This window comes from Cervus canadensis, chromosome 14, assembly GCF_019320065.1.
Source record: "Cervus canadensis isolate Bull #8, Minnesota chromosome 14, ASM1932006v1, whole genome shotgun sequence".
In the NCBI taxonomy this organism is placed as follows: Eukaryota; Metazoa; Chordata; class Mammalia; order Artiodactyla; family Cervidae; genus Cervus; species Cervus canadensis.
This window is the reverse complement of record NC_057399.1, coordinates 20,724,122-20,751,642: the sequence shown is the minus strand read 5'-3', so window position 1 is coordinate 20,751,642 and position 27,521 is coordinate 20,724,122. Positions and strand designations below refer to the sequence as shown.

Below are 27,521 nucleotides of genomic sequence, written 5' to 3'. Positions count from 1 at the left end.
TGTAGATCTCGTATAGCATGAAATAATTGAGGTATATGATAATGATGCTAAGAAAAGGTTTTCTGAGACTATCTTGTCTGTCAGTTGTCAGTAAATTCAACCTCTTTTTTCTCTTTATTTCACCTGGGTTTCTTAGAGTATGGCAGCTTGTTAACCAGTAATTAGCTGTACTCTGAGAGCATCTGCTGTGTGTCAAGTGAAACGTTCCTAGAGGAGTTATGGAAAGGAGACAGATGTCCTCTGAAGAATCGTGAGGCTGCCAGAGGCCGCTGCTCTCTTCAAGATAATCAGATAACTGCAATGGCTGTCCAGTCAACCCTCCTTGCAGGCCAGCACACACGCACTCATACATACAGAGACATTCTCAGTATTAGTAGCTCAGTCATGTCCAAGTTTTTGCAACCCCATGGACTGTAGCCCGCCTGGCTCCTCTGTCCATGGGATTCTCTAGGCAAAAATACTGGAGTGGGTTGCCATTTCCTCCTCCAGGGAGACACTGTCAGGTCCCTGCCATTACTCTTCAGTACTAACCCAGCACTTCTGACCTTGAGGAGATGAAGGCATGAACTTCTGAACCTCACAGATAAGCTGCTCACCCAGCTGATAAGACCTCTAAAAAAATGAATGTATGGCAATGCCTGACGAATGTTCAGTCATCCTGAAAACAAGAACCTTCTAAATTATAAATTTAACCCCTCCAAATCCAAGGCATGAAGTCTTGCACTTAGTTAAATGAAGAATAAGTAACCATTCATCTTTAAACTTGCAAAAATAAACTTCTTATCAATTTTTGGTCAGAAAATTAATATTACCCTGTAGATACAATCTTATCAAGCATGTTTTCATGGACTTCACATGAATTTCATGATGTGGAAACAAAATTCAGATGTGTAGACACTCCCATGTTTAGACATACTGGTTAGATTATTTCAGACCTCCCTGTAGTGGTGAAATAGTTCGGTTTTATGCTTTTAAATAGAAAGTAAGAATGTGAAGTAGTTCATCTTACTTGGTGAAAACCATGCAGATGAGTTTTGAATATTCATGTCAAATCAAAAGAGTCTGATAGCTGCTGAGGACCCAGTGTGTGCAGAGCATCCTGCTGGGTGATTTTCTCCCACAGAATAAACTGCTGACGGAGTTTTCAAAGTATCTTTTCCATTCCGGTAATTTTTAAAGGGGTATGTTCAAAACCTTTGTTTTTCACATCACTATTTTTTATGTGCATGTGCTCAGTTGGGCCCAACTCTTTGTGACCGGGTGGTCTGTAGCTGCCAGACTCCTCTGTCCATGGGGTTTTCCAGGCAACAATATTGGAAAGGGTTGCCATTTCCTCTCCCAAGGGATCTTCCTGACCCAGGGATCAAACCCCTATCTCCTGTATCTCCTGTATTGGCAGGTGAATTCTTTACCACAGAGCCCCTGGGAAACCCACCTGTTTATATATAATACATTTCCTTTAAAAATATGCAAGTCTAGAGGAAAAGATAGTCATGAGATATAGTAGCCAAAATCTTTAGGGATGCTTTGGGGAGATTTAAGGTTGAGTGGGTGTTTATTTCTTTCCTTTTTTGGAAACAATATTAAAGGATGGTGTCATATCTGTCATGTAATTTTAAATGGTTTAGCTTAATGTTTATATTTTTAGATAAAATGTGGCAAAATGTGAACAGTTGTTGAGCCAGGGCTATATCTGGGTTCATTGTCATTCTTTGTGTTTTTCTATTTTCGTAATTTTAAGTTAAACATTTTTAAAAGCACAAAAAATGTATATTATTTATATATATTCCTATATATATATCCTTCAAGAATATTTTTTATATTCTACCAGAGTTCCTCAAGCCACATTGCCTCTAAAGCTGTTGATTTAGAGTTTTATTATTTAATCCTCATTTATTGGTAACCAATAAAACTTGAAATCCTACTAGATAACAACATTTTCCTAAGGAGTAAATTTGGGCTATAAAGATACAATTTTGAAATACTGTGATGTCTCAGTGATGGTATATATAGCTTCAGCTGAAGGAAAGATATGTTTACTTAACAATTAGATGTTTCATTGCTATTGTGAGTCTATAAAATTAAAAGAAGAAAGCTTTGACATAAAATTTATGTTTAAGATTTAAGTCTATTTTAGCAAATTAAGGTTAATAATAAATTCCTATCTGTCTGGTGGGAATACTTACATGAAGATTAATGACTAAACATTGCCAAAACCCTTTGAGAATTATTTGATGTGTTACATGCACAGAGGGCATTCTCATTTATTATTTGACTTAATAAATAACTTGGCAAAGAAGTAATATATTAAGTTCACATCAGTATTTCAGATTAGGAGATAATATTAAGTATGGAGGAAATTGGAGCACTCCAACTTGGCAGCTTTCCAAATTTTCGAAGCCTGCCTAGGTTAGAATGTTTTATACCAATTATGAGTACAAGGAACCTAATGAAGAGAAGTTTAGGGAAGATGGATTGCTTGAGGCTCTCTTTGTCAAGTACACATTTAAGACAGGGATAAAGAGAAGGGAGAGAATGTGAAAACTTAGAAAAAGAGAACAATTGGTAAAGAAGTTTTGATCATTTACATTACAATATAGTTTCTGTTTAAAAATGCTGCAGTTGAAATATATCTTGGTCTGTTTGGGTAAAGCTTCTAATAGAGTTGCTTCTCCTTTCTGTCTTGAAGGAGTTCGAATGCTGGATGGAGATGTCACGGATATGGTTGAAGCAAAATCAGTGAGCTTCAATCCCCAGCATGTGCACATTTACAGTGCAAGCTGGGGTCCAGATGATGATGGCAAGACTGTGGATGGACCAGCGCCACTCACCCGGCAAGCCTTCGAAAACGGTGTTAGAATGGTAGGTTTTTTTTTTCATTTTAATTTTATTGGAGTATTGTTTATTTACAATGCTATGTTAGTTCCAGGTGTCCAGCAAAGTGATTCAACTATACATGTTCATATATTCATTCTCTTTTAGATGCTTTTCTCATGTAAGTTATTCCAGAATGCTGAGTAGAGTTCCCTGGTAACCATAAGTTTGTTTTCAGTATCTATAAGTCTGTTTCTGTTTTGTCAATAATCTCATTTGTTTCATTTTTTAAAAAAATTAGATTCCACATATGAGTGAGATTATATGATATTTGCCTTTTTCTGACTTGTTTCATTTAGTATGATAATCTCCAGGTTTATCCCTGTTGTTGCAAATGGCATTATTTCATTTTTTCTGATGGTTCAGTAATATTCTATTATGTATATGTACCACATTTGCTTTATTCTTTCCTTTGTTGGTGGACATTTAGCTTGTTTCTGTGTCTTGGCTATTGTAAACAGTGCTGCAATGAATACTGGGATGCACATATCCTTTCAGATTATGTTTTTCTCCAGATAATTTTTCCCAGGAGTGGGATTGCTGGATCATATGATAGTTCAGTATTTAATTGTTTTTGGAACCTCCATGTTCTTATCCACAGTGGTTGTGTCAATTTATATTCCTACCCACAGTGTTGGAGGGTTCTCTCTTTTCCATACCTGCTCCATAATTTATTGTTTGTAGACTTTGTAAAAATTAATTTATTTTTATTGAAGGATAATGACTTTATAGAATTTTGCTGTTTTCTGTCAAACCTCAACATGAATCAGCCATAGGTATACATATATCCCCTCCCTTTTGAAACTCCTTCCCATCTCCCTCCCCATCCCATCCTCTAGTTTGATACAGGGCCCCTGTTTTAGTTTCCTGAGCCATACAGCAAATTCCCTGGCTATCTGGTTTACAGATAGTAATTTAAGTTTCCATATTGCTCTTTATATACATCCCACCCTCTCCTCCCCTCTTCCCATGTTCACAAGTCTATTCTCTATGTCTATTTCTCCATTGCTACCCTGTAAGTAAATTCTTCAGTACCATTTTTCTAGATTTTATGATATTCATCATTTATCATTCTCCTTCTGACTTTACTTTGTTAATAGGTTCTAGGTTCATCCACCTCATTAGAACTGACTCAAAGGCATTCCTTTTTATAGCGAGTAATATTCCATTGTGTATATATACCACAACTTCTTTATCCATTCATTTGTCAATGGACGTCTAGGTTGCTTCCATATTCTAGCTATTGTAAATAGTGCTGCAATGAACAATGGGATGCATGTATCTTTTTCAGTTTTGATTCCCTCAGTGTATATGCCTAGGAGTGGAATTGCTGGGTTATATGGTGGTTTTATTCCTAGGAAAGGAAAGAAAGAAAAGAAAGAAAGAATAGATATGCAAAGTTAATAGAGATAGATAAAGAAGATTTTTATACATTAAAGATTAACTGCAAGGAGAAAAGAACAGTAGGAAAGTCAAACAAAGGAATAAATGTAGAAAAAATATAATAGATTTAAAAAATTAAAAGTTAAAATTATAAAGAAGAGAAAAGAAAAAAAGGAAGAAGAAAGAAAAAAAGAAGAAAAGGAAAACTTCACAGTACTGCAAAAGCCCAATTTAGAGGCAGAGGTTTATGACAATAAAAAGTGTGACTGAATATACACATATACACCCATAAACAAATCAAAACAGTCCAACAAAAATAAAGTATGATAGATTGACCCAGTGAACAAAGGAAACCAAAAATTGTATCTACCAGTTAAGAACAAAACTAACTAAAACACAAACTGCGAAGCAAAACTAAAGCAAGGTGCCAATTGGGGAGTAAAGCAATGAAAATAAAACTAACAAATATGTTCAGAGGAAAGGAAAGAAAGAAAAGAAAGAATAGATATGCAAAGTTAAACAGAGGTAGATAAAGAATATTTATGTACATTAAAGATTAGCTGCAAGGGGTAAAGAACAGTAGGAAAAACAAATGAAGGAATAAATGTAGAAAAAAATAATAGGTTTAAAAATATTAAAATTAAATTAAAAAAAGAGAAAAGAAAAAAAGGGAAACTCCACAGGAATGCAAAAGCCCAATGTAGAGGTAGAGGTTTATGAGAACAATTAAAATTGTGAATGAGAAACAAAAAGCTCAAAAGCGTAATTAGATTTTATAATGCCATTAAAATTGACAACTACAACAGAGGGGGAAAAGGAAAGGAAAGAAAAAGAAAAAATATCCAAAAGAATCTACAGAACAAGTGAAAACATAGGAATAATAAATGTTTTTCTTGAGTCAGTGCTGTCAGAGTCTTTCCGTCGCTGGGAGTCACAGTCCACCTCGCCTCCCTAGGATGCCCTCCACCACTGTGCTGGTCTCTGGACCTGCTGTGGGGGCAGCTCGGATTCTAATCTGGTCCTGCTCCTGTGTATTCTTGCCTCCAGTGTCTACAGCTGTCAGAACTAGTGTGTTTCCTCTTGTGGGAGCTCTCAGTGGCCTTTTATATATTCCATAGACACGGAGTTCCTGCCCAGTTGATCGTGTGGATTTAATCTGCAGCTTGTACGGCTGGTGGGAAGGTTTGGGGTCTTCTTCCTTAGCCACACTGCCCCTAGATTTCAATTGTGGTTGTATTTCCACCTCTGAATGTGGGTCGTCCACTGGGGTTTGCTCCTGAGGCTGCCCTGGAGGACTTGGGTTTGCCCCTGTGAGGGCCAGGGGTGGAGGTGCTGCAGCTGCTTGGGTCACAGGGGTTCTGGCAGCACCAGGTACTCAGGGAGATTGGCGGCTAGGGCAGCAGGAAATACAGTGCTCTAGAGGGTATGCATATTAAAAAGCAGAGACATTACTTTGCCGACAAAGGTCCATCTACTCAAGGCTATGGTTTTTCCAGTGGTCATATATGGATGTGAGAATTGGACTATAAAGAAAGCTGAGCACCGAAAAATTGATGCTTTTGAACTGTGGTGTTGGAGAAGGCTCTTGAGAGTCCCTTGGACTGCAAGGAGATCCAACCAGTCCATCCTAAAGGAGATCAGTCCTGGGTGTTCATTGGAAGAACTGATGTTGAAGCTGAAACCCCAATACTTTCGCCACCTGATGCGAAGAGCTGCCCCATTTGAAAAGACCCTGATGCTGGGAAAGACTGAGGGCGGGAGGAGAAAGGGGAGACAGAGGATGAGATGTTTGGATGGCATCACCGACTCAATGGACGTGGGTTTGGGTGGACTCCGGGAGTTGGTGATGGACAGGGAGGCCTGGCGTGCTGCGGTTCATGGGGTCACAAAGAGTCATACATGACTGAGCGACTGAACTGAACTGAGAAGGGTATGGCAACCAGTATTGGCCAATACGCTCCAGTAGTCTTGCCTGAAGAGCCCCCCCCGACAGAGAAGACTGGCAGGCCACAGTCTGCTGCTGCTGCTAAGTCACGTCAGTTGTGTCCCACTCTGTGTGACCCCGTCTACGGGGATGCAAAAATTTGGACACTACTGAAGCTACCCTGCACGTGTAGATGCAAGATTTTTTTTGCCTGTGGCAGCACTGCCCCAGTGAGAGTTGAGCATGAAGGTGGTGCAGCTGCTTGGCTTGCAGGAACCCTGGCAATACAAAGTGTGCAGGGACATGGACTGCGTCCATCCCAGGAATTATGGCCCTATCTGAGTCTTTTTTCGAGCTTCTTGTAGCTGGGGATCAGAAGGCCTCTTTGGCCAGTCTTCTCCGTAGCTCTGCCCGTTCAGGCACTTAGAGGGCTCCCTCTCCTGGGGTCTTTCTCTGTTGTTCAGAGCCTCAGGCACATAGAGGGGCCCCCGTGGCTGGGGTTGTACTCTGTGGTTCGGTGTGTCAGGCATTTTAAGGTGCACCCTGGGTGGAGTCCTATTCTGTAGTTTGGTGCATCAGTCCCTTAAAGGAGTACCCTGAGTGAGGTCCTACTCTAGTTCAATGCATCATGCATTTGATGGGCCAGCCTCTCAATTGCTCAGCTGGGGATGCCGGTGAGCCGGGAGAGAGGCTATGGTGATGGCTCCACCCCCTACATGTGACTCAGCAGCATCACCTTGCTACCGTGATTGCCTGGCTTTCCTCCACAGGCATTTCGCACCACAATCTCCTCCCTCACATCCCCTCAATCTGTCTCTCTGCAGTTAACAGCAGTCCTCCCCCTGGGATTACTCCACAATCCCTAAATTCCAGCTCCCAGCCGCTGTGCCTTCCAGAAGACCCGCATCCCTGTCCAGGATATGTTTGGCTGCGGCAAGGACTGTCTGATTATCATTCCATTCAGGCTGCCACAGATCAGCTGTTTCACTCTCAGCCTTACATGTTTCTCCTCTGACTCAGACAGTTGCCCCGCTGTGGGGATCAGATCCCTGCTTCAGTTCCCCCACCCAGCCCTACTAACCCTCCTGTTTCTCCCCCTAGTTTTTTTGTCCTACCGAGTTTTGCGTGGCTCTATATATTCTTTTCCACTGGTCAGGTACTCCTGTCTGTTCTTCACTGGTGTTCTGCATGCACTTCTGTGTCTGAAATTGTATTCCTGATGTATCTGTGGAGAGAGATGTACTCCACGTCCACCTACTCCTCTGCCATCTTGTTCTCCTGTTTGTAGGCTGTTTAATTATGACATTGTGACTGGTATGAGGCGATGCCTCGTTCTCTAACAATTAGTGATGTTGAGCATCTTTTGATGTGCTTTTTGGCCATCTGTATGTCTTCTTTGGAGAAATGTCTTTTTTAGATCTTCTGCTCATTTTTTGATTGGGTTGTTTGGGTTTTTTTGACATAGAGCTGCATGAGCTCTTTGTGTATTTTAAAAGACCTCAGATCAAACTGTGTTGCTTGATGATCGTGAAGCCTCCTCTGAAATGGGTTTCCAGTTCTCCCAACTAGAGGAATGGATGGAGCTCTAGGCTAAGTCAGTAGACAGGATTGGGTGTCATGTCTGTCCTGCAAATAAGCCAAGGGTTAAAGAGTTGCCTCTGATAAGAACAGAGGTATATTTGGACGCTTAGATTTATTCAAGGGAAATATTTATTAATGTGAATATTAACATCACCATTATTGTTGTTCAGTTGCTTAAGTTGTGTACGACTCGGTGACCCCATGGATTGCAGCACACCAGGCTTCCTCATCCTTTATTCCTGCAATTTGCTTGGGTTAATGTCCATTGAATCAGTGATGCCATCCAACTATCTCATTCTCTGTTGGCCCCTTCTACTTTTCCCCTCAATCTTTCCCAGCATCAGAGACTTGAGTCAGCTCTTCGTATCAGGTGGCCAAAGTATTGGAGCTTCAGCTTCAGGATCAGTCCTTCCAATGAATAGTCAGGGTTGATTTCCTTTAGGATTGACTGGTTTGATCTCTTTGCTGTCCAAGAGACTCTCAAGAGTCTTCTCCAGCACCACAGTTCTAAAGCCTCAATTCTTCAGCACTCAGCCTTCTTTATGGTCCAACCCTCCTATCCATACATGACTACTGCAAACACCATAGTTTTGACTATACAGACCTTTGTTGGTAAAATGATGTCTCTGCTTTTTCATACACTGTCTAGGTTTGTCATAACTTTTTTTTCCAAGAAGCAAGAGTCTTATGATACTGTGGCTTCAGTCACCAAATGCAGTGATTCTGGAGCCCAAGAAAATAAAATCTGTCACTGTTTCCACTGTTGCCCCATGTATTTACAATGAAGTGATGGGACAAGATGCTATGATCTTCATTTTTGAATGTTGAATTTTAAGGCAGTTTTTTTGACTCTCCTCTCTGACTTTCATCAAGTGACTCTAATTTCTCTTCACTTTCTGCCATTAGAGTGGCATCATCTGAATATTTGAGGTTGATGATATTTCTCCTGGCAGTCTTGATTCCAGTTTGTGAGTCATGCAGCTTGGCATTCTGCATGGTGTACTCTGCATAGAAGTTAAATAAACACAGTGACAATATACAGCCTTGACGTACTCCTTTGCCAATTTTGAAACAGTCCATTGTTCCATGTCTGGTTCTAACTTGTTGCTTTTTGACCTGCATACACATTTCTCAGGAGGCAGGTAATTTGGTTGGTATTCCCATCTCTATAGGAATTTTTCACAGATTGTTGAGATTCGCACAGTCAAAGGCTTTAGCATAGTCACTGAAGCAGAAGTAGATGTGTTTTTGAAATTCTCTTGCTTTCTCTATGATCCAGTAGATGTCAGCATTTTGATCGCTGGTTCCTCTGCCTTTTCTAAATCCATCTTGTACATCTGGTAGTTCTTGGTTCACATATTGCTGAAGCCTAGCTTGAAGGATTTTTAGCATAATATTGCTAGCATGTGAAATGAGTGCCATTCTGTGGTAGTATGAACATTCTTTGGCATTGCCTTCCTTTGGGATTAGAATGAAAACTTTTTTTCCAGTCCTGTGGCCACTGCTGAGTTTTCCATATTTGTTGGCATATTGAGTGCAGCACTTTCAAAGCATCATCTTTTAGGATTTGAAATAGCTCAACTGGAATTTCATCACCTCTGCTAGCTTTGTTTGTAGCAATGCTTCCTAAGGCCCAGTTGACTTCACACTCCAAGATGACTGGCTCTAGGGGAGTGACCACACCATCGTGGTTATCTGGATCATTAAGACCTTTTTTAGGTAGTTCTTCTGTGTGTTCTTGTCATCTCTTCTTAATATCTTCTGCTTCTGTTAGGGCCTTGCCATTTCTCTTCTTTATTGTGCCCATCCTAGTCTTTAATGTTCCCTGGTATCTCCAGTTTTCTTGAAGAGATCTTTAGTCTTTCCCATTCTATTGTTTTCCTCTCTTTGTTTACATTGTTCACTTAGAGAGCTTTTTTATCTCATCTCACTATTCTCTGGAATTCTGCGTTCAGTTGGGTGTATCTTTCCCTGTCTCCTTTGCGTTTGACTTCTCTTCTTTTCTCAGCTATTTGTAAGGCCTCCTCAGACAACCACTTTGCCTTCTTGCATTTTTTTTTCTTGGGGATGGTTTTGGTCACCACCTCCTATACAGTGTTATGAACCTCTGTCCATAGTTCGTCAGGCACTCTGTCTATCAGATCTAATCACTTGGAATCAGTTCATCACCTCCACTGTATAATCATATTGGATTTGACTTCGGTCATACCTGAATGGCTAGTTGTTTTCCCTACTTTCTTCAGTTTAAGCCTGAATTTTGTGCTAAGGAGCTCGTCATCTGAGCCACAATCAGTATCAGGTCTTGCTTTTGCTGACTGTGTAGTAGTACTCATCAATATGTTAATTTTTAATTTGGATGATTGAGAATTAGAGGTGTTGAAACCCCCCAGCTGGTGTTGATGGATCGTCGCACAACACCCTTCTGTGCATTTCCCTTGTGTAGTCCTCTCCCTCTATCCCAGGACAAAGCTTTACCTCTTTCCCAGAACAAAATTATTTTTATGCTATTACCACATTCCCTAACCAGGCAGCTTAACTCATCATCATTTTCTTGATTTCACTAAAGAATTCACTGGCCATGCCTCCCCTAATTCTAATGTAACTAGAACCATAAAATTTAATATAATACAATATCTGTTTCAAATTATAGATCTTAAGAAATACTGTCTTATTTAAATTAAATAAAGATTAAGGGATACTTGTAATATTCCATCAAAAGCAACTCCTTTCTCTTTCTCACTGTGAATGGACTATTGGGTAACTTAAAGCATACATTTTTTTACTTTATTTTTTAAAAAGTTATTGAAGTATAGTTGATAAATGATATTATATAAGTTGCAAGTATATAGTATACTGATTCACAGTTTTTAAAGGTTATACTCATTTATGGCTATTGCAAAATATTGGTTATCTTCCCCATGTTGTGCAGTATGTCCTTGTAGCTTATTTTATACTTAATAATTTGTACCTCTTAATTCCTTTCTGCTATACTGCCCCTCCCCTCTTCCCTCTCCTGACTGGTAACCACTAGTTTGTTCTCCATATGTGGGAGTTTAACGCACACATTTTAATCATGTTCATGTTAGGCCATCTTTGACCTGGGCCTGACCTCTTTTTGCTTCCTCATCTCTGTTTACTTTTTTGGAATTTAATCATTCACCACTCTTTTATTACTATTACTGAAATATATTTGATTTACCATATTGTGTTATTCAGGCGTACAGCAAAGTGATTCAACTACATATATATTTTTTACTTTATCTTCTGTTATAGATATTATAAGATATTGAACATAGTTTCCCATATTATATAGTAAATCCTTATTGCTTACCTATTTTATGTATGGTAGTCTACTAATGGGCTTCCCTGGTGGTTGAGTGGTAAAAAGTCCACCTGCCAATGCAGGAGATGTTAGTTCAACCTCTGGGTCAGGAAGGTCCCCTGGAGAAGGAAATGGCAACCCACTCCAGTATTGTTACCTGGGAAATCCCATGAGCGGAGCAGCCTGGTGGGCTACAGTCCATGGGGTCACGGAAGAGTCAGATATGATTTAGCAACTGAACAACGCCAACAAGTCTATCTCGTCCTCCTGATTTATCCCCCCACTTTGGTGACCATAGGTTTGTTTTCTGTGTCCGTGAAGCCTCCTCCGCTCTCACTACCCAGTAGCACGCAGTGCTTTCTCTGCAGTATGTGGTCCTTCCCGTCTCTGATGACCTGCAGCTCTATAGACAAATCCTATCTGACCATCGAACTGCAGCTAAACTGTTACCTCTTCCCAGAAGCCTTCTCACTGCCCAAACTAGAATTAAGTATATGTGATCTCCACCCTGTCTTCCCTGTACTTTGTATTCTTCCTGGTGGTATGTATACTCTTTATCAGGTAGTTTTGCATGTATCTTTCTCACTAAATAATAGGTTCTTGAAGAGCAGAGCTTGTACTCTATGTACCTTTATGGGCTTTCCAAACCCATAAGAAAGAAAGTGAAGTCGCTCAGTCGTGTCCGACTCTTTGCGACCCCATGGACTGTAGTCTACCAGGTTCCTCCGTCCGTGGGATTTTCCAGGCAAGAATACTGGAGTGGGTTGCCATTTCCCCATAAAGTACATTGAATTCTAGTGAATACTCAGCGAATGTTTGTTGAATCTAATTTAATCACTGAGAAATATGTTAACCATAGGGTTGTTATAAATCCAGGCCTAATTTGAAGCAGTGAAGTGCATACAGTTAATGTTGCCGCTGGAGTACAAATATTCTTTCACCTTTGTGGGATTGGTGTTAGGGTTTTAATCGGAAGACTGGACTAAGCCATCTCCTGGTTATTCTGAAAGAGCCTGGAAGAAAATCTTCTGTACTTGTTCTGTATGCACTTTCTAACTGTAGTTGAGGTTTGGTTCAGACTTTCCTAGCTCTGTCAATTTTCAGCTACATTAGAACCCTTTGAAACAATAGGATAATGTTCTATGTTGTTACATAGACTTTTCCTTTCAGGGTTGCCTGAACACCAAATAAATGCACTCTAAGTAATCTGGTGATATTATTACCAAAGCTCTGGACTGCACATTATTATTCTCTGCATGTATCATTAATGGAATGGTTATTCAAGTTAAATTAGTCATGTTTAGTTCATACTTCATTTTCAACTGTTTGTATCTAGCATTTAACACAATAAAGAACTATCTGAAATTTCTCATTAAAATGGATCTACCTATGTCAGTAATGCACAAAGCCTCATGAATATGTCCATATATAGAGAGAATGTCCTGTATTCAGTAGCTGTCATTGAATCACATGGTGTGGACCCATAGTTTTCAATTTTATTTTTTGCTAGTGAATCTTTCATTCATTGAAAGTCTTAACTGGAAGTCTAATATAGAAAACAAACACAAATGTGGTATGTTGATTGAAGAAGAAAAGAGCAAAGATTATAAACAAGATGATCTGAGAAAACTAGCAAACATATAGGAAGATTATATTCAGAAATGAATAATTTGGAAAAATTATTCTGTACTCATCATTACTTATAAAAGTAACCCATGCCTGTTACAATGATCATTGCTGTAACAATCAAATCAAAATAGATTTCCTATCCAACTAGAACACTATTGCTAAGCGTATGGGCTAAATCTTTCCATACTCTATCCACATTCATATGCCAAATGGGGGCCATATGTCTGTACATGTTGCTGTTTTCACCTCACAGTGCAGCATGGGTATCCATCTGGGGCATTCCATAGGATGGGACTCATTTATTTTCATTTTTCAAAATTTTGGGAGTATGGAAATCCCGTAGTTTATTCAACTTTCCATGGAGGACCCTTCAAGGTTTTAATCTGGAAAAACAAGGAATTTAGTTTTAAAACAAACCATTTATTATACTTTTAGAGTTAAGATAGTAACAAAATAAATAATTCTTATAAAGAACAAATTATTCTAACTCTCAGCATTGCATATCTAATTATGGAAAGGCAGTGGCGACTCATTTAAATGTGATAAGATCAGCATGAAAGGGTTTTCATGTGTTTAATGCACACGGGGCTTGGGACTTAGTCTAGAGTTGAGTCTAGGATTTGTCATTTACTGCTCTCTGACCTGATTTACATCAAATTACCTCTCTACTTCCATTTCCTCATCTACAGTAGGGCAATAATGGCATTTACTTACAAAGATGTTATGAGTACTAAGTGAGATGATAATGCATATAGAGCAATAGACACAATGCCTGGAACATAACAGGTGCTCAAGAAATACCATATATATGTTTTTCTTTTTTTTTTTTTTTTTTCAGGAAGGAGATCTTGTCCTTCCATAAAACTTTGTATATATTCTCAATCCCCCATTCTTTTTTTCCATACCATTTCCACACTGTGGAGTTCTAGATGATTCTGTTTAGTTACTTATAGTGGTAGGTTATAAAAGTCAGTATAGACTTTTTGAGTTCTGTAATGTTGTTATTGTTCTTCATATGTCTATCTGTTCAGTTCAGTCGCTCAGTCATGTCCAACTCTTTGCAACCCCATGAATCGCAGCACGCCAGGCCTCCCTGTCCATCACTAACTCCCAGAGTTTACTCAAACCCATGTCCATCGAGTCGGTGATGCCATCCAACCATCTCATCCTCTGTCGTCCCCTTCTCCTCCTGCCCCCAATCCCTCCCAGCATTAGGGCTTTTTCCAATGAGTCAACTCTTCGTGTGAGATGGCCAAAGTACTAGAATTTCAGTTTCAGCATCAGTCCTTCCAATGAACACCCAGGACTGATCTCCTTTAGGATGCACTGGTTGGATCTCCTTGCAGTCCAGGGGACTCTCAAGAGTCTTCTCCAACACCATAGTTCAAAAGCATCAATTTTTTGGTGCTCAGCTTTCTTTATAGTCCAACTCTCACATCCATACTCACCTTCAATTTTACTTGCCTTATAATAGTTCATCTTTAATTTCATTAAGATAGCCTATCAGTATACAGATTCATTTCAGTTATCTATGATTGTGGCTTGAATTACTTCCCAAGGGCTGTTTCTCTAAATATCTTTGACTATATAATTTATTACTTTGAAAGTCGTATATTAGACAGTCATTTCCAAGTAAAAAAACTCATTCATTCTTCCATTATCAGGCATCAAATGAAATAGTAAAATTTACATTCTTTGAGATTATTTTAATTTGTGCTCTATATATGCATTGTCAAATATATGGAAAATAATTGGATAATTATGTAAAATTAGATTAGAGAGCACAATAACAAAAGAAATAAGTGATATATTGGCTGAGTGATTTAAGGAATGAGGGAATAAATGAGTAATAAAATAATTCCTTCAAGGAACCAGTTAAAAAACCATGTGGCAATTTAAAGTCACTGTAACTTATTACAGTTTTACCTACATCATCTACAAAGTACAGGAATTGGAATTTCTTTTTTTTATTAAGCTTAGTGAACTTTCACACTGTAGATAAAAGAGAGAAGAAAACATCTAAGTTTTTTATGTAATGCCTAAAAGTTTCCCCATTCTAGCAACAAGACAAAACAAACATAGAAACTATCAAGACTGTTGAGCTAAGGCTAAGAGTTATGAATGAAGTTAAATTGATGACTAGGGGTGGTAGGCTGGGGAAGAATGGTTTAGTTAGGGAGGACAGGGAGTCATCTTTGAGGAGGAGGCAATATATGAATGGAGACCTACATGATAAGAAGCCAGTCAGGTCAATAGATGTAAAAGGAATGTTCTCTGCAGAAGGGACAGCAAGAGCCAAAAAGCACCCTGAGCGGAGAATGAGATTAGGGTGGATTTCCATCACAGAATGTTTATTTGGGTGTTGGGAGCTACAGGAACAGAAAGCAGGCAGTAGGAAGTGGCCACAGATGTAGGCAGGAGGCTAGCTCAGCAGGGCCTCCTAAACCATGGAGGGTGTTTGCCTTTTAATCCCATAGAGAAAGCCAGTGGAGGTTTTCAGCAGAGTAGCAGCCTGATGGAATACACAATCTGAAAACATCACTGCTGTGTAGAGAATGGACTGCAGGTGGGGTGAGGGATGGGAAGGCAAGAGAGGAAGGTTGAAATGGTCCAAGAAGGAGGTGTTAATGAGGTGGACTAGGGTGACAGCAATACCAAGACATCTGGAGAAACTGGTGGCAAGAGAGAGAAGACTAAGGATCAAGAAAGATTTTCCACAAAGGAAATAAATTTTGCCCAGGGAGTCCAAGTATTAATTGCATTCTTTACTTCTGCTTGCTAATCAAAAAATATAGCAAATATTGAATTTCAAAGTGCTCTCTGTTTGTTTACTCTAAGTATTTGACCTGGTAAAATGAAACACTGTTTTCAAAGACTTTAACAAAATCAGAATTGATTCAATTTATCGCCCCTTTAGAATTAATGTGCCAGAATTGCTTAAGAGAAACCATGTCACAGTTGACAACTTACTCTTTCTCTTAAAGATATTAATAACACTTTATTTGATGCTAAGGGGCCATAAAATTAAATGTAAGAATTAGAATTATATAATTTGGGCTGCATGAAAATAATAATAACATTTGCCAGTCTATTATACTTTACACACTCTCCTAAGCCCTAAAATAGATAGCTTTTAATCTTCACAATAACCTCATAAGATAAATATTCTTCTCAATTTTGTAGAACATAGATAGCATAGCTAAAGAAGTCAGAATGCAGGCTTCGATGAACTAATAATTTTCCTGTTAAAGTGCTGCACTCCGTATGTCAGCAAATTTGGAAATCTCAGCAATGGCCACAGGACAGAGAAAGGTCAGTTCTCATTCCAATCCCAAAGAAGGGCAAATGCCAAAGAATGTACAAACGACCATTCAGTTGCACTCATTTCACGTGATAGCAAAGTTATGTTCAAAATCCATCAAGATAGGCTTCAGCAGTATGTGAACTGAGAACTTCCAGATATACAAGCTGGGTTTAGAAAAGGCAGAGGAACCAGAGATGAAATTGCCAACTTTCTTTGGATCATAGAGAAAGCCAGGGAATTCCAGAAAACATCTACTGCTCTTTCATTGACTGCACTAAAGCCTTTGACTGTGTGGATCACAATAAACTGTGGAAAATTCTTAAAGAGATGGGACTACCAGACCACCTTACCTGTCTCCTGAGACACTTGTATGCAGGTCAAGAAGCAACAGTTGGAACTGAATATGCAACAGTGGACTGGTTCAAGAATGAAAAAGGAGAATGTCAAGGCTATGTATTGTCACACTGCTTTTTAACTTATATGCAGAGTATATCATGCAAAATACCAGGCTGGATAAATCACAAGCTGGACCCAAGCTTGCTGGGAGAAATATCAACAACCTCAGATATGCAGATGATACCACTCTAATGGCAGAAAGCTAAGAGGAGCTAAAGAGCATCTTGCTGTGGGTGAAAGAGGAGAGTGAAAAAGCTGGCTTGAAACTGAACATTCAAAAAGCTAAGATCATGGCATCCAGTCCCAGCAGTTCATGGCAAATAGAAGGGGGGAAGTGGAAACAATGACACATTTTATTTTCTTGGGCTCCAAAATCACTGTGGATGGTGACTGCAGCCATGAAATTAAAAGACACTTATTCCTTGGAAAGAAAGCTATGACAAACCTAGACAAAGTATTAAAAAGCAGAGTCCATGGCTTTGCTCCATGGACTCCAAGGAGATTAAACCAGTCAATCTTAAAGGAAATAAACCCTTAATATTCATTGGAAGGATAGACGCTAATGCTCCAATACTTTGGCCACCTGATGCAAAGAGCTGAATCATTGGAAAAGACCCTGATGCTGGGAAAGATTGAAGGCAAAAGGAGAAGGGAGCGGCAGAGGATGAGATGGTTAGATAGCATCGCTGACTCGGACATGAATTTGAGCAAATTCTGGGAGATAGTAAAGGACAAGAAAGCCTGGCATGCTGCAGTTCATGGGGCCATAAAGAGTCGGATGCAACTTAGTGACTGAACAACAACAAAGAAGTTAGAATGTGGGCCTCAACAAACTAATAGTTTTGTGTGTCATTTTTATACTGTTTGGTGCATCTAACCTTGTCCCTTCATCTGTGTCCACATGTTTAAGCTTTTCTCCTGTTACCATGGCAAGTTAACTGCTCTTCTACCTTAGTCTGCTTCCTCTATTTCTTCACTGAACCCCTTTCCTTCTCACCTTATCAATGACATGGCTCAGTCAATTATCTCTTCTTTCATCTTCAGAACTTCTCTCTCAACTTATTATCGCCATCCACAGTCATTCATATGGCTAAAAGGAAAGAGAGGGAAAGCTATCTCTGGTCTCCTTGTGCATGCGTGTGTGTTCAGTCGCTCAGTCATGTCCAACTCTGCGGCCCCATCTGTAGCCCATCAGGCTCCTCTGTCCATGGAATTCTACAGACAATAATACTGGAGTGGGTAGCAATTCCTTTCTTTAGGGAATCTTCCCAACCCAGAGATCGAACCCCTATCTCCTGCATTGCAGGTAGATTCTTTACCGTCTAAGCCACCAGGGAAACCCTTCCAGTAACTCCCTTTTTTTTTTTTCACTTTAAAACAAAATTCCTTGAAACTGTAGTCCATACTTGCCCTCTACAACCTCATTTTTTCCTGTTATCTGGGAAGCCATGGCATCTGGACTCTGCCCCATCCTTCCACTAAAGCTGTTCTTATCAAGTCAGTTCAGTCAGTCGGTTGTGTCTGACTCTTCATGACCCCATGGACCGCAGCACGCCAGGTTTCCCTGTCCATCACCACCTCATGGAGTTTGCTCAAGCTCATGTCCATTGAGTTGGTGATGCCATCCAACCATCTCATTCTCTGTCGTCCCCTTCTCCACTTGCCTCCAGTCTTTCCCAGCATCAGGGTCTTTTTAAATGAGTCAATTCTTCTCATCAGATGGCCAAAGTTTTGGAGTTTCAGCTTTAATATCAGTCCTTCCAATGAATATTCAGGACTGATTTCCTTTAGGATGGTCTGGTTTGATCTCCTTGCCATCCAAGGGACTCTCAAGAGTCTTCTCCAACACCATAGTTCAAAAGCATCAATTCTTTGGTGCTCAACTTTCTTTATAGTCCAACTGTCACATCCATACACGAGTACTGGAAAACCATAGCTTTGACTAGATGGACCTTTGTCGGCAAAGTGATATCTCTGCTTTTTAATATGCTCTCTAGGTTTGTCATAGCTTTTCTTCCAAGGAGCAAGTGTCTTTTAATTTCATGGCTACAGTCACCATCTGCAGTGATCTTGGAGCCCAAGAAATTAAGGTCTGTCACTGTTTCCATTGTTTCTCCATCTATTTGCCAAGGAGTGATGGGACCATATGCCATGATCTTCGTTTTTTGAATGTTGAGCCAGCTTTTCACTCTCCTCATCAAGGTCACAGTTAAACCCAGTACTCTGAATTCTTATCTAAAGTCCTGACAAGGAGGCCTGCCTGGTTCTTTCCATCCACAGTATAATACACATACATTCCAACCCATCGAAACCCCTTCTTGGCAATTTTTATTCTTCCTTCTGTGTAATAGATTTACTTACCACATTAATTGTCTCTTCCATAAAGATCCAGAGTTTGACCGTTTTGTTCTGTAGTATATCTCACGTACCCAAAACAGTGTCTTGCACCCAATAGGTGTTTAGTGAATGAATGTATGAATGACTTCCATGCCCACTTGCTGCATATATTGAGTTAATTTGCTTCAGGATAACACTTGCATTGTTTTTGGTTAGTATTTTGGAAGTGAATTATTATACATGGTATAGTCTAGTGATTACTGGACCCAGACTGCATTCAGACAGACTCTCTAGTGAGTTCTGATACCTTGCCCTTTTCAAGTCAGTTATCCTCGCTGAGTATCAGTTTGTTCCTCTCTACAATGGAGCTAAATGCTAGTAATTGCTTTGTAGGACTATTATGAGGATTATAGGATTAATGTCTGTAAACTACTCAGCAGAATTCCTGGAACATAAGAGTCTCTAAATTATGTTATGAATCTTAATCGTTATCATTAGTAAAATGGCAAGAGTAATAAAAGTAAAATACCAATTAATCATGTGAAATATTATAAAAAGTTTTTATTGTTCCAAATTTCTGGGTTTAATCAATTTCATATTGCTGAATGATCCTTAGGGAAGGTAAATATATAATCCTGAGACTTCTGTTAGGGAGTGACCAAAATAAATGGAAGAAAACGGGAGGGTATTTTCTAAAGCTTTTCCAAAAAACACTAATAAAATGCTAAAAGGGGGGACAAATAGAGGGATTTTGCTATCAAATACACGAGAAATACCACTTATTATATGCTTCCTTTATAAATTTAAAAGCATATTAAAAGCTTTGAGAAGTCCTCCAATAGAAAGGTATGTTTGTTTATTTAATCAGTGTTCTAAACTCTAACCACAAGGAAGCTTTTCTTTTCATGACCTCTTTTGACTTGCTATTAAATTTCATTTTAAATTCTTTAGAACTGCTTTGTGAACATTCAGCTAATCTTAGTAGACATTTAGAGTCAGAATGTTAGAATGGAAATAATTGTAGTGACTGAGTTGCTTTTACCAACATTTATGTATGTATGTACTTTATGTTACTGATATTCACCCAGTCTCCCTTCCTGAAACTTGTCATTTCCTCTTTCCTTCATTCTAGTCATGTAATAAGTCTTTCTTTCCTGTCCTGCTTCTGAAAAGTCCATGGAATCTGGCCTCTTGTCCTTAGAAACAACATTTCTCATACAGGCTTTGGCAATAGCATGATTTCAAAACTTCCATCCTCCCAGCTCAAGCGTCAACTTTCAATTCAGCATGCACACCAAAGCCGAAGTACTTTTACATGTACATCTTTACATTTGTCTTTTCTTTATAAAACTCATCACTTCTCCCTGTGACCAACAAGAAACATTCTAAGCTTCTTAGAGGGCACATAGGGTCTCTTTCAGTTTTTGCAGGAGTCCCAGAATCAAAGTCTTGAGAAAGGATAGTTTTAAAAAGTTGCTCTCATTCAAATGGATACTATTTCACTTACCATGGTATCCTTTGACTTGACTCCTTGGTATGACTGGCAAAGACTCCTCTCAGGGAAAACTCTTGGCTTCATCTGCTCAGACAGTTCTAAATAACAAGCGATTTTATAAAATGAGTGAGTTGATTGACAGTGTTTTAGGGATAGGTGACCCAAGATTTGTGTCAGAATAAGGAGCTAATTACCTAAAGTTGTCTTCAATTGACTCCATTCATTCATTCATTTCTTACTGTATTCGGGAAACACTCACTGGTGCTTTGGCTCCAAGCACTTTGCTAGGTGCTAGTGAAAGGTCAATAACAGTCAGGACTTGTCTTTGGGGAACTCACCATATAATGATGAATAAAAGTTCTAAATTAAGTGCCGACAGACTCCCAGATCTATTAAACAATAAGAACAGGATAAAAACACCCCATAACAAAACTTACTGCCTTGCAGTCATCTTTTTTGCTCTGTTTGGATTATTAAACTATAATAATACATTTGATATTCATCAGCAGGTATCTAATGCATTGACAGTTTTGAAATTTCCTGACAAGTGTTTGTAATAATATCCTTTAGAAAACAAGCAAGAAAGCCTAGAATTAAATCTTTTTCTTTTCTCATAATCAGAAAACCCTATATTGGGGTTACCAGTACTTCCCTGATTATTTTACTCAAGAACTGTTTTTTCATAGTTCACTATATATCAAGCAATGATTTGACATTTAGCTTAATCTTTCGTCTGGAGAAATCATGTAGTTCACCGTAGATATTGTAGAAGCGTGACTTACAGTGTTTGCTTTGCCATTTTATCTACACAAGTATACTTTCAATTCCAGGTTCTTTTTATTTGAGCTTTTTAGGCTTTGGGATTATCAATTAAAACATGCCAATGATTTCATACAGACCCAGTGTCAAGGATGGGGAACACAAGTAGGTGAAATCAGCATCAGTGGCCTCTCGTCTCCCTGTTGGAACAGTGGCCTCCATCCCATCCTCACTCTGCTCTCAGGAGTCCAGAGGGAAACCGGGACATTTGATGAACATCTATTGGCATATGTCAGGCTGTTGAGTCTCTTGTGAAGCCTCTGATTAGTATATCTCCTTTCTATCATCAATTTTCTTCTCTATTCACCAGATTTTACAACTGATTGAATATTTGGAATACTTGCTGAAAGCACAGGCTTGCTTTATTATCACACATTGTCTCATTTACACACATGTGCACATGCACACACACACACATTTCTTCACCCTTAAAGGAATATGTTCACCACAACAGGAAAGAGGAGATATAATGAGCTTATATAATAAATCAGTAATAATCGCTCAGTTGTGTCTGACTCTTTGTGACCCCATGGACTATACAGTCCATGGAATTCTCCAGACCAGAATACTAGAGTGGGTAGCCGTTCCCTTCTCCAGGGTATCTTCCCAACCCAGGGATTGAACCCAGGTCTCCTGCATTGCAGGTGGATTCTTTAGCAGCTGAGCCACCAGGGAAGCCCAATAATCATAATAAAATTAACCAGTTCCTCTTGGAAAGGATATGTTTTTATCCAATACACACCCAGGTGTAGCAGACTTGGTACCAGTTTGCATTTTAATAAATGACAGATTGCTGTGAAATTAGCTGGCAAATGATGTAAAACTTTGAAATAAAATATGGGTAGGCAAAGATAGACAGGGGAGCTTTTTTTATATCGGTTCCACTTCAGGAAATTTGACTTTAACTGGAATTTGTTTTAAAAATCCTCCCCTAAAAAAAAAATAAATAAATAAATAAAATAAAAATCCTCCCCTAGAATTGAACTATGTCCTGATGGAATTCTTTGTTTTTAGAACATTAACAGAGCTAAGAAGTGACTTGCCAAATGGACCCAGAAGATTATTATCCATTTTAGAAACAAAGAAATATGTTTTCATAAATACATAGGTGGTTTCACATTCTATAGTTGAAAATTATCTGGTATCTGAGGATCAGATTCAGATTGCTATATCATTGTGAATTGTACTGCATTTCTATTGAAAGGAGTACATGTTTATCCTGCCTTGTATAATGCACATGTCAAGTGTCTTTGTCACCTTGTTTTTAGTTTAGAGATTTGTTATTAACACTGTGAGTAGTTTTTATTAACTTTTGCAAATTCCATTCTAATTCCCTTCATTCTTCTCATGGATTAACCAGATATCAATAACAGTCCTCTTTTTCTTTTAGTTCGTTTTGTTCTATTTTTAGTGACTACTGGGCCGCCTGGGGAATAAATGAAGTCCTTATCACAGAAGCCATTCTAGTATAGTCTGGATGTCTGTGTTATAGGGAAGATACAACATCATACAAGGATTAGATTGGGTCAAATTCAGGTTCATACCAATTCTGAGCTTCTGTGATTCTAAACATAGATTTGAGAAAGCCGATGGGGAGGACAGATACATCAATTTCCTTCAACAAAACATGTCAGCAGTCAGAAAAGACAGGCCACCATGTAACAAACAAGGATAAATTGAACTGAGTTGATAACACCAAATGATTTAGAAGTATATATGACTTCCGCTGAAGACACTTTTTCACCTTTCCTGAGCCTATATTCCTCATCTTTAAGATGAAAACAACCAAATTTAATATTCAGGATTGTAAACATTATTATGGTGATTACTTCTGACGGCCTCTTGAGTTAGGCACAGGGATAATCCTCATGGAACCTCCCCCAGTTTACAGATTTGGAAACTAAGTCTTGGCAAAGTAGGTAACCTGGTCATTAAGAAGCACCACTGTGAGTCAGACTGAAGCCACAGATCCGGCTCTCTTGGTCCCATGCTCTGTGTGATGTCTGCTTTTATGAAACACATCTCCTGGGCCTGTCTCTGCAAACCCAGCTCTCAGTGAACAGTAGCTTTCATTCTGGTTGTGAAAGTGAACACTGCAACAGGGATCTCTCTTTCCTCTGAACTCCTGGCGAATTTATCATTTAGGCAACTGATTTGCCATATCCTAAACTTCAGTATATTGTCTCTTCCCTTCATCCCTGGATGCAGCCCATGATGATGTAGAAAGTATTGGCCTTAAAGTCGCAAAGACCAGCGCTGAAACCTCAGCTTGGTTTCTCTGTAGAGTTTTGAAGAGTTACTAAGTCATCAGAGATTCCATTTCCCTGACTGACTGAGGTCCCACATACACACCTGTCAGAACAATTGCTGATTTTCTTCCGAGAGGAAGGCCAACATTCGGTGCATCTTTAAGGACCCTAGAGTATCTTTCACAATCTTGTGAATAACATAGGTGTAATATCAATCGTAATTTTTTTTCAGAAGTGTGATTTGCTTTCATTTGAATCATATTATTATGGGAAGAAAATGTAAAGGACCGATTTACACCCTTTCAGAAACGTTATGAGCTACCCCAGAGAAGGTCAAAGTCATTGCTTCATGGAGTACAGGCCTGTGACATAAAGCCCCGTGGTGGGCTTCAGAGAAGGGCAGCTTTGCTCGCCCCTTTGAAGCTGAACTAGGAGTTGGAACTAGCCTGCAGGAGATATTCACTTCTCCAGAGCTACCTGAGAGAAGGCGATCACTTTTTCATTATTACTGGATCATCCTCTATCCTTCTTTCCAAATGCCTTTTCAAACATTTACAATAAATTCCTTTCATTGTTGTTGCTGAGTCACAAAGTCACGTCTGAATCTTTGCAACTCCATGGACTGCAGCACGCCGGGCTCCCTCGTCTTCCACTATCTCCTAAAGTTTGCTCAAACTTGAGTTCATTGAGTTGATAATGCCATCCAACCATCTCATCCTCTGTCGTCCCCTTCTCCTCCTGCCCTCAATCTTCCCCAGCATCAGGGTCTTTACCAATAAGTCCGCTTTTCATATCAGGTGGCCTAAGTATTAGAGCTTCGGGCTTCAGTATCAGTCCTTCCAATGAATATTCAAGGTTGATTTCCTTTTAAGATTGACTGGTTTGATCTTGTATTCCAAGGGACTCTTAAGAGGCTTTTCCAAAAAAAAAAAAAAAAAAAAGGCTTTTCCAGCACCACAATTTCTGTTGATAGTTAATGTTTTCATTCTCCGTGAAAGGAAGTTTTCAAGTTCTACTCCTTCAGTATAATTGAAAGGTGATGGTATCTCTCTGGGCAGTTTCAAAATAGAGAATTCATGTTAATATTGAAAATATCCTTCTCCATTTCATAAGTCTGGCTCCCCTCAAAGTCTGAGCATGACACTGCATTTGCTTTGTGATGACCCAGGATGGAGAAACCTTTGGGAGGTGTGTCTCTTTTTCCCTCAAAAGGGGAGTGCTGGGATGGTGAATGTACCCAGAATAGCTATGTTGGTGCTGTTCATTCTTGTGATTATTTCTGAGGGCAGATGAGATTCACATGTACTTTTTCAGTTCCTTGGAATGAGAAACTGACAAACCCAAATTGCCTGCTCTTCCCGCACGACCAGTGTTAGCCTTCCCCAGGCCCCGAGAGAACCCCTGGAGCAGGCCTTAGAGCTTGCAGGACTGTGGGAGTGACCAGAAGTTAATATTGGTAACAAACCTGAGCATTACTTAGGCTACCAAGAGTTAAATGAGGAAGACAGGCACTGAGGGGGAAAAAAAAATATATGGGGCATTGATCAGTCTGAATTGACCATAGTTAAAACATGAAAGGCAGACAATTACTTGGAGATTGTTGACTTGGTAAATGAGATAAAGAAGAAAAAGAAGGATTTGGGGGTTTGTTTTTTTTCCCCCCTCTCCTCTAATGCACCATTGCTAGGCAGTGTTTCTCTAAACCATGTTGTTAAGCATTTTTAGCCCAATACCTAGCATCAGTAAGGGTCACTGCAGGACAGCATTGGTTGAGGTGAGCTGGCTTTGCCCTGCCACTGATTGGCCCTGCCCCCTTTATTCCCTTAATTTCCTTATGTAGAAATGTAAAAATTCGCTGTATGAACCTTATGTGTCCAGTTTTAAATAATATTCATAGCACATTCTTGGGCTCCACGTTTTAATTATGTGGAGTTTTTAAATGTACAGAAAATCCACAGGTTAACAGGAATAGAATTCCTTGCTTGAAGGCCTACTTACTTCCATTAGTAAACACACCTGGCTTTTATGTACTCCTAGATGATCTTCTATCCTTTCTCCCTGAAAGACTGATTTTCTTCTTCCAGTTAAAAATAAACAAGGCTAAATAAATCTACCCTGATGTCATACTGCTCTTGGGACCCACGGGTCACAGCATTGTGCACGTGGTGATAAAGCAGAAGCTGTAGTGTGTCCAAGTCCTCGGTCAGCCCTTCGAAGAAAGGGCAGCTCTGATGACAGGGTTGATTCCACACGTCTTCAGGGAGCTGATGCTTTACTGAATTTATATTCTGGCAGATATGGTGAATAAGCAACTCAGTTTGTTTTTTTCTTTTATATGCACTTGGTAAATATAATAGTAGCTTTTTATCAGGAACCCGTGACTGGAAGAATTCTGTATTTGCAGCATTGATTGATTATTCTTTACACTAGTCTTTGACTATAACTGTAAGTGTCCTTTTAGAAAACTGAGCTGAAGTCCCCTTGAGGTTCCCTGAACTCAATGCATCATGCTTCTCCTTCATGTACTTGAACACAAAGAAGATGGTGGAAAGACCCTACATGTAGATACTTAAGTAGAATTTTAAATGGTGGCACTTTACCAGAAATGCTTGCAGTTCTCGTCACCAGCATCTGATACTACAGCCATCATCATCAGGCTTTCTATTTCTTTGAAAGGAAAGTCAGCTGCATGTGGCATGCTCAGGAATCATATCAAACGGATTGTCTTTTGTGCATGATAAAATGTATATGATCGCAAATAACTACATCTGTTGCTTAGTCGCTAAGTCATGCCAACTGTTTTGAGACTGCTGGGCTGTCCATGGGATTTTCCAGGCAAGAATATTGGAGTGGGTTGCCATTTCCTTCCCTAGGGGATTTTCCCCCCGCCAGGAATTGAACCCATGGTTCCTGTTTGTCTCCTGCACTGAAGGCGGGTTCTTTACCACTGAGCACCGGTTCAGTTCCTGGGTGGGGAAGATCCCCTGAAATAGGAAATGGCAACCCACTGCAGTATTCTTGCCTGGAAAATCCCACAAACAGCCCAAGGGTCACAGAAGAGTCGGGCATGACTTAGTGACTAAGTGACTAAACAACAGCAACAATGACTGCATCTGATATTTTCAGGGTGTTATTAAAGAGTCAATAGGACATTTAAAAATGCTTAATATATGTGGGTTAGTGACCTATTATGTATACAGAAAATCAGAATATGGAAAACTGATGTGGGGCAGAAAAGATGGGTGAGCTTGAGATGGAGAAGAAGAGAGGACAATGAAGTACTATCACTTGAGAAAAGGGAGAAAAGACAGAATTGCAGAGAAATAGGTTATCATTCACAAAAGCCTTCTTTAACTGCATTTGTATTTTCAGACTTTTTCTGTCATCAACCATTCTTTGATCGGCTAAGTAGCATAAAATGAGATTGGTAAAGACACTCCACAGAGTGTTTTTTGTAAGTCAGTCTGTGAATATTTAGATGGTCCTTCGACCAAATCCAATTTCCTGCTACAGGAGCAGTTCTGAAAGTGGACACATGAAAGCAGGGATGGAAAGGTTGAGGACAGCAGCAGGAGCAGACTCTGGAGCCACGGAGGGCTGAACCCCCGCAGGTGCTGGTGGAGAACACTCTGTTGCTTGTTGGCTGCTGTTGAAACTGTCTTTGGGAAGCTGTTGCTGTCCATTTTTAAGCTTTTTTAATCCTAGAATTTTTGCTTGGAAACAAGTGGGTAATAGCCTGAGTCTTGCTGAGACTGCCCTCAAAATCACCAGATAAACCACAATTAATGACAGTGTTTTATTTTGTTTTTTGTCTGTAACTCACGGCATGTGGGATTTTAGTTCCTTGACCAGGGATCGAACCTGCACCCCTGGAGTGAAAGAATACTGTCTTAGTCACTGGATCGCCAGGGAAGTCTGACAGTTTGGTTTTAAAATGCTTAGAGTCATTCCTCTGTTTACCTTAATAATCCTGAGAACACGATAACTAAACATTCTGAAAACAGAACCAGAATCAAGTGAAACCTGTCTGCTTTGCACATCAGGCACTCCAACATTATGGAGTAGATCATAAAGTCAGAGTCAGGTGTGCTTATTTTCCAGGTGAGGATGCTGTAGCTGGCAGAGGTAGTACCTCAGCATAGGATTGTTCCCAACAAAAGCAGCACTTAAGCCCTAGATTCCTCACTGTCAGAGGCCACATCTCCTTC

At 39.5% G+C, this 27,521-nt stretch overlaps 1 protein-coding gene across 3 annotated transcripts in view; it reads left to right on the top strand.

The window, feature by feature from the left end:
* PCSK5 (proprotein convertase subtilisin/kexin type 5) overlaps positions 1–27,521 on the top strand; it is a 496,629-nt gene that overhangs the window by 172,400 nt on the left and 296,708 nt on the right. For all 3 annotated transcript variants that reach the window (XM_043487117.1, XM_043487116.1, XM_043487115.1), the window contains exon 7: positions 2,690–2,862. In XM_043487117.1, coding sequence (XP_043343052.1) covers positions 2,690–2,862 — 173 coding nt within the window. The remainder of the gene's footprint in view (positions 1–2,689; positions 2,863–27,521) is intronic.